At 38.1% G+C, this 7667-nt stretch overlaps 1 protein-coding gene across 1 annotated transcript; it reads right to left on the bottom strand.

The window, feature by feature from the left end:
- Positions 1 to 227: 227 nt before the first annotated feature.
- Positions 228 to 4976, bottom strand: rab5if (RAB5 interacting factor). Its single transcript, XM_037105371.1, has 4 exons — positions 4679 to 4976; positions 3711 to 3814; positions 3207 to 3336; positions 228 to 1831 (listed from the first exon to the last, which is right to left on the bottom strand). Exons 1-4 carry the CDS (start codon positions 4784 to 4786, stop codon positions 1790 to 1792), a joined length of 384 nt encoding a protein of 127 aa, XP_036961266.1. The 5' UTR covers positions 4787 to 4976; the 3' UTR covers positions 228 to 1789.
- Positions 4977 to 7667: the final 2691 nt, after the last annotated feature.

Raw genomic sequence — 7667 nt, 5'->3', positions numbered from 1 at the left:
TACTAGGCATTCTCCCACCCAGTGAATACTTTTTATTTTTGATACTTGGAAGTACTTTCTGCTGCTAATTATTTCGTAACTCTGCATGAATAATTTAGAAATACAGTTCTAACTTATATTTTTCATGTGGTATTGCTTTTCTTCTGATAATTTAAATATTATTACATCTATCTACATTTTCAAACCAAAAATACATTTTTTTAATTTAAAAAAAAACAGACATCATCTCTTTGAAAATGGAGGCCAAATAAAGCCCATGTTTAATGATTCCCAAAAGATTTGATCAGAAAATACAATCCTTTCAAACACCAGCTGCGTATCTAATATAACAGTATCATTACAAGAACTTGGCGAGAACTTGTTTTTAAGAGTTCTTCACTATAAAATACTGAGAAATATGTTACATCAAACAAGATATAACATAAGTACAAATAAATCTGTGTAATAATACAAGGTGGATTTGACAAAAGGGACATTGTACAGAATTTACAGACATGTTTAAATTAATTTCAATAAAACAGGCAAGACTTTGATCTGGAAGCTACATGTGAGAGAAAAAAAAAACAGATAATTTTTAAATTATTCCTACCCTCCTAACTAATGCCATTGGTAAATGACATCTAGATATATATGAACAGCAAGTCATGGCAGTGCACAGACCAGTTTGTAGTCTGAATCTGTGAACGTTTGCATCTGGAAACGGCATGCACATTTCCTCCCCCCCTTTGCCCTTGAAGAAATGATTACAATGGACAGATAACTTAGATGGTTGTTAGTTCCTGACTGCAGTAACAGCGCATTGATACTACTGGTAGATACTGCGATTGGATATCAGCTGATATGTGTATCTGACCACCAGCACTTGTTTGTGATGCTAAAATTAGTGAGATTTAAGACGTGGTTAGCTACTAGTTTTCACATTTGTTGGACACCAGACTCTTCAGAAGAAATAACAACTGTCAGATTTTATTCAAAAATGTTATATTTATATCCATGGAGCAAAGAAAATGAAGCTCTTCATCACATATTTCATTTAAAACCACAGACACATACTGTAGGAGTTATTCTTTATAGTACTATAATGTGCTTACTGCCATGACACTTAACTCATTTATTGTCAGGCCCAGATTGGTTTCTTAAAAAGGCAAACATACCATTTTGAATTGACATTTCAAAGGGGGGTGATTTAACAGCGACGGTAACAAAAAGTTAATCCTTTAAGAGTAGTTTTAGACATCAAATATGGTGCGTTTTGTCCCTAAATTAAAAGGTAACACTTCACACATGTGGACTGATTGAACCCTAATGACTATATGGTGAGACTTCGTTTTTATTTCCCAGTTCCTGTTACTTAACCTTGCAAGCAGCGAGGATGAATACAGACAATGGTTGTTATCTTTACAATTTAAAATCTGCATTAATGTCAAGAAAAGGCCTGCAGTAAAACCAACAAAAATCCTTATTCTGATTTACCAATCTCAGCTGAACTATCTGGCGGTCACATTTGTTAGTGTTTTGTCAGAGATGGTGGTGGGGAAGGTAATATAACATATGGGGAGTGTCATGGAGGGGCCCCCAAATTAAGAGAGATGTACAGTATTGGAACATGTTCATCGCGGTGGTCTTGCAGGATCTCGTTAATCAAACTAGGATTCCAATGAAGCACTGTACACTGAAAAGTCATACTGTATATGCAGGAGTGTTGACACCCCCACAAGCCATGGAGTTCCTCTGTCTTGACAATTTACTTCAACAGAAATGTTTGTTTTTAGTGTCCAATTGATTCTTCTCAGTCAAAATGTAGCGCTGTGTAAAAGATTATCCACACCACCTGGAAAAGACAAAAAGAACAACTGGTTAGACATTAATGATCAATTCAGTTGCTTCACAAACATTTCATAGTGTGACTTCATAGCAGTAAGCACAATAGACTGACCGAACTAAAAAGCAAAACAGAAGGTCTGAGAACATTAAAACACAAGAATGTCTACTTTTAATTAACTCCCCATGTTAAAGCATTTCCATTAAGTATGAATGCAACAATGATAATAAATGCTATAAATGCTCCTGTAGCAAAGGCAAATGGATCGCTTTCCATTTTCCTCGGAGTACACAAATCCTGAGTTTATTCATTCAGTAAGTCTGAAATTGAGACATGAAAGCAGATAGGAATGGCGCCAGGGTGACAGATTGACTGGATTGCTAATCAGCCTTGATTTTCGGGGGAGATTTCTTGTCTAGTGGCAGAAGAAACTGCACAGCAAATGTGAGGTTTTAATCGAACAATCCGAAAGCCGTTAAATCGTGACATCAACATTTACTTCTTCATGATAAACTGTACAATGACAGTGATACCGCTTGTTCTCGTGTCTTACATTGTGTGATATTGGTTTACTAAAATGTTTACACTGTCCTCTTTGGTAAATGCAGGAAAACAATATGCACTGGCACAATGTAAGAATCGAGTGTGGTCCTGGTTGTGGGAAAAGGACAGCACAGAATGTGAGTCTGAGGCGTACATATGTTTTTGGCAGAAGCTCGACACTAGCTTGCCAATGTACTCCGAGACCAATTCCTGTCGCATACCAATTAGCTGCTGAAGCTCTAAAATGGGCAACCAGTGGACTTATCTCGATGACCAAGGATTTCACCACATTTTACACGTCATCTTTCCAAGCCTGAAATTGCACAGTGATTGCACAGTGTGAAGGCGCCTTTAGAGCCGTGTTTCATTCTCACATCTTTTTACAAGTGAACCTCTTCTCTATGTGTCACAGATGCAGAAGACCACATAGCGTTAAATTACGAAATGTATCTTTTATTTTAGATGCTTGCCGTCATAGAATGTGGAGAATTAAACATTTACTTGGTGCACGCTTCCCTTCCCATGGGTCATGTAAGTGGCAGGTTTTGAAAAAGAAGAATGCATGGAACAAAAAGGTGATATCTTTGGTATCAAACTGTCAATGAGTCCCACAGTGTTGTATAAGTGCAATGTTAGAATAGTGGGCTGCTTATCAAAACCTGGCACCTACATTACCCACAATGCAACTTCGCCACTGAGAGACATCACTGGAGGCAATTTATAGGAACGCTTGCAGCTTCCTAAGGAGCCACAAAAGGCTTTATACTCACTATCACCATAATTTGCGTATAAAACAAACAACAAACAGTCTAAATGAGGCCCTAAACATTAGCATCCTCACCAGAAACAGAGCAAAAGATGTCATGAAGCCTTCTTTGGTGAGTTCCCACGTGCCACCATACTCTTCCTCATCAATCTGCTGAAAGCTGCTGAAGTATACATACAGGACGCCAGCGTTGATGATGCAGAATCTAAAAAAGGCAAAAACATGAAGATGTTCACTTTTTTGTGGTTTTCCTTGTACATTCAAATATGAAGACACTTAAAGAACAATCAAAAGTGCACTATGTTGTTTTGCAGAACTTTTAATCAGAAGAGAACAATCCTAATTGACTGAATTTTTAATACCTAAAACAAACTAAATAAACAAATTCTTGTTTTTATGACTGAATACAAAAACCTGCCACCTTTCTAGATTCAAACAGTGTTGTGTTGACTTTTTTCCCTCTGAGAACAGCTTATTGTACAGTATTTCTGATTATTATTGTAGAGATGGAGATGGAATTTACTCTCATAGTTCCCCTTTACAGATATAAAGTTGACACAGTCTGTGCAGGATACTTACATGGCTATGCCCAGAAATCCTTTCAACGGGGCAACACCCCATATCACGCCGAGGATTACTGCAATAATTTGTCGAAGCCAGTATATCACATCTAAAAACTCATCCTGTGAAAGAGAATACAAGACAAATTAATTTCGATTGAAGTGATGCAATGCCATTTCTGAACAATACACCGGCATTAGCTTTTGAAAATGGATTATAACTCCCCCTAAACATCTATCCTAGTGCAGTAAATCAGGGCTAGTCTGGCTACTGTTCTTTCAACAGGAAAGAAAAACATCAAATTATTCGTTACAGGAATGAGTAATCTGATGTTGTGACTAAACAGCAAAAAGGCATCAACAGTCTCGTGCCAAAGTCGGTTTCTTCTTCAAAAAGTGTCTCACATGACCTCTGCAATGAGGCCTTGTTTAAGTTAACTGATGAGATGCTTTAAGAGCTGCTGAAATGACTGGTGAGGTTTATGTTCAGGTTAAGCTGAGAGGAGGAGGACTTTAACACAACAGGCTTGCAAGCACTAGATAGAAAATCAACTGCCCATCACAATTGAGATAAATAAACAACTTATCAAGCATGAATGGTGGCAGCCTCTCCAATGTGAGGACTTCCCACTATATCGTTGACATTTTACACACATACCAGTGATTAACTGTATTAAAAATGTGATTATTTGCAATGAAGAGGATTTCGTTGACTTCATCCCTTGAATTCAGTGAATAGTGGGTCACGAATCCAAGCAGCGTTTACACGTCGCCTATTTCCACGTTTAGTTTTTCGCTGTATCGATTTGTCAGCTAAACCGACCAAATCTGATTAATCCTTAGCATGGCAGCTAGCTCCAGATAGCAGCGGTTTTTTGGCCACCTGACGACAAATTAGGTGCACTGAAAACTTTGTGGCAACTACCGGTGACAACGACAAGGTAAGAGCCGGGCTGATTTGTATTTTTTAAAGGGCAACTGACTGACCTTCTCTTCCCAAACAGCATTACTGTTGAAGGCTTTGCTCCATGTGGACTGTTTTACACCCCCATTCAGCAGATGACTTTCTTCTTTCCGCTTTGTATTGCTCGTCATTCTTTGCTGTTTCCTTCGGCTACAGACGACAAAAAGTTACAATCCAAATCTACTGACGCCTGGAACTACACCTGAGCCTCTAGCGATGTCTAGGGGAACGAAACAGCATGAAATATATGAAGGTATGAGGAGATTGTACGCTCCGCTGATCTGACAGATTTCAGTCGCTAACCCAAAAAAGACCACCTGCGCGTGCGCAACACTATTTGACCCCAGCAACCGACAGCCAATCAGAAAGTGCGACGTTTCTGCGCCTCTACTGCCAAGAAGCTGCTTTAATTCTACAGCGACCCCCAGCGGTGGGGATCTGATCTGTCCTATATATATTTATACATGTAACATACCTACACTGTGCTATCCATGCTTGTATCCTGTGTAATCACATTGACCCCAGGCGAGTTTGAGTTATTTTCATGTACTGATCTTAAGTACTGTGCTACACAGCATGTGTGTTTTACAACTATCTGTGCAAATGTTATCATGTGCAGTTGTCCTCCTGATCATATCTGTTAGTAAATGGCAGTACATAAACTGTATAGTGTATATAGTCTTCCTCCTACAGATCCTTCCTATATATCAAAATAAATACATAAACACAGCAATTACATTTTCCCATAGAGTTGTTAATTAGATCAGGCACAGGGTATTTCCACCAGCATCACATTATACTCATTACCATTGTTGATTGTTTTCTCAATTAATCAGTTTGTTATTTTGTCCAACTTACAGTCCAACTCCTCCCTCAAGCTGTGACATGCCCTGTCATCGTGTGCAGTTTCCATGGCGATGTCAGTTCCCCTCCCCTTAATTTTCTCTAATTCTCAATATAAATCCCCATATTATCATTATCAAGTGGCTTATATTAAGCAGACATTATATTCAGCACAAGTTGCTGTCAGTGCGTCCCTTCATGAGAAGCTGCAATGATTAAATGAATGTGTATACAACAATAACAACAACACATCATTGCACTGGTGTTTGCCTTGTCAGGCATTTCACGAGACACCATAAAACTTCATTGTCAGTCATTCTTTGGTGGCATGAAAACATGTGCAGATGTGTGAGAGAAAATATGTTGCTCTCAAACTCAAATGTAAATTCCTCCTTTGTTAAGTTTTCTGCAATGTTTTCTTATTTCAGCCCTGTAAAGGTTATTCAATCAAACAATACTTCATTTTAAGGGGTCACCAGACAAAAGGTTGAGCTTTGGCAACAATATTATGGTATTAAATAAACAAATCAAGCTGCAGGTTTTATTTACACTAAAGACAAACACTTAAATGTATGAAATAATGACATTAATTAATAATATGAGCCTTCCTTTACAGTGCATTGCAATGGACTCCTAAATGTCTTTGTTTCTGCAGTTATGCCCTTTGTCCTTCTCTCTGTTGTCCAGCAGAGGGCCTCCTTTAGTGAAAGTCTTACTGCTTTATCCTCTGCCCATCAACACTGATGTGACACAACAACTATTGCTTGACCTTAACTGCGTTTACATATTGCTTAATAAAAAGGTGTTAATGGAGGGATTTGCCTAATAGTGTGATTATTAGACTTATGGTGTAATGACCGACTTCTAAGTGATCAGATTTAATGGAAGAAGAGAACGTCTGTGAGGTTTTAACACTGAAATTAAACTGGTTTTGGTGCATGACAGCAGGTTCACTGATGATCTCACATGTGGAAAATTAATCCAACCAAATGTCAGCTAGAATATGATGGAAATATATCTCAAATCGGCACCAAACACATTTCTCAGCTCTAAGACATCAGTATGTACTTTGTTGTGGTATGAGGTGTAAATAAGCCGGAAACTGTGGTTGTAAATGGATTCTTAACCCCCTACATATGAAATAGAGTAAGTGTATTTCAGATTCTGCTTTGAATCTTAAAAGTGGCCCACTAAGGTTGACTCATTCAGGAAGATGTGTGGGATGTGTCATCATCTTTAATTTGAGTCTAACAGCATGCATTAATAAACACAGCTTAATGGAAAATCAATTATAGTCCCAGAATAGGCTTCTATGATGTGTTTGCAATGCTCAGTAGTGAGTTTACAGGTACGGTGACACTGCTGTGGCTGTACGGGGGAAAGCTTTTACTCCAATGAGAAATGGTGGGAAGTAACAACATGTGCTCTTACTACTGTGACCTAGTAGCTTTTTTTCCATCTATATACCTTTCACAGATGGCCCACACATTAACCTGACATGCATTTTAATACAATAGCACGTAATGATAAATCCTTAATGATTAGTTTTTAAACAGTTCTAGAGAGGTGTCAACGTCATGGTCCATTTGGAGGCTGTAGTGAGAGTTGTTTATTTTAGGCACCTCATTTGACAAACACCTAATGTGGAGGCTCTGTGGCACAATGGATAGTCCATTACACTTCTCGTTAAACACAGGAGAAGTTCCACAAGAGTCAAGCTTTACATGTTCATAACTTAGGTTGATAAAATCTCAACGCAAAGCTGTTTCAAATAACCCAATACATTTATATTTGAGGGTGGTAGATCAGAGTAGAGCCCCAGTCTTGCTATCAGAAGGTCACTGGTTCAATTCCCCTGATGTGCATGTCCAAGTGTCCTTGAGTGAGATACTGAACTTCAAACTGCTCCTGCTTGCATGGCAGCCATTCAGTGTATGAAAGCATGAATTACTGTTAGTTGCTTTGGACAAAAGCATCTTTAACAGTAAATTTCAGTAGGAATCATTTTAAATAGTTATTCTTTTATGTTTATGTCAGCATATTTCATAAAAACAAGCTCAGTAGCTATTGTGCTATTTCATTATATCCATTTTATGTGTTTTTTTTTCCAGTATTTTTTCATATTTTAAAATAAGTCAGCAGCATTGCTGTTTCACTGTGAAGCAACAG

Source organism: Acanthopagrus latus, chromosome 7 (genome assembly GCF_904848185.1).
Source record: "Acanthopagrus latus isolate v.2019 chromosome 7, fAcaLat1.1, whole genome shotgun sequence".
Taxonomy (NCBI): domain Eukaryota; kingdom Metazoa; phylum Chordata; class Actinopteri; order Spariformes; family Sparidae; genus Acanthopagrus; species Acanthopagrus latus.
This window is presented reverse-complemented; position numbering and strand designations above follow the sequence as displayed.

Coding starts and splice junctions, on each gene's coding strand:
- rab5if (XM_037105371.1), bottom strand. CDS start 4,786: ATGACGAGCAATACAAAGCGGAAAGAAGAAAGTCATCTGCTGAATGGG. Junction 3,815..4,678: donor ATGCTGTTTGGGAAGAGAAG/GTCAGTCAGTTG, acceptor TCTCTTTCACAG/GATGAGTTTTTAGATGTGAT. Junction 3,337..3,710: donor GGATTTCTGGGCATAGCCAT/GTAAGTATCCTG, acceptor TGCCTTTTTTAG/ATTCTGCATCATCAACGCTG.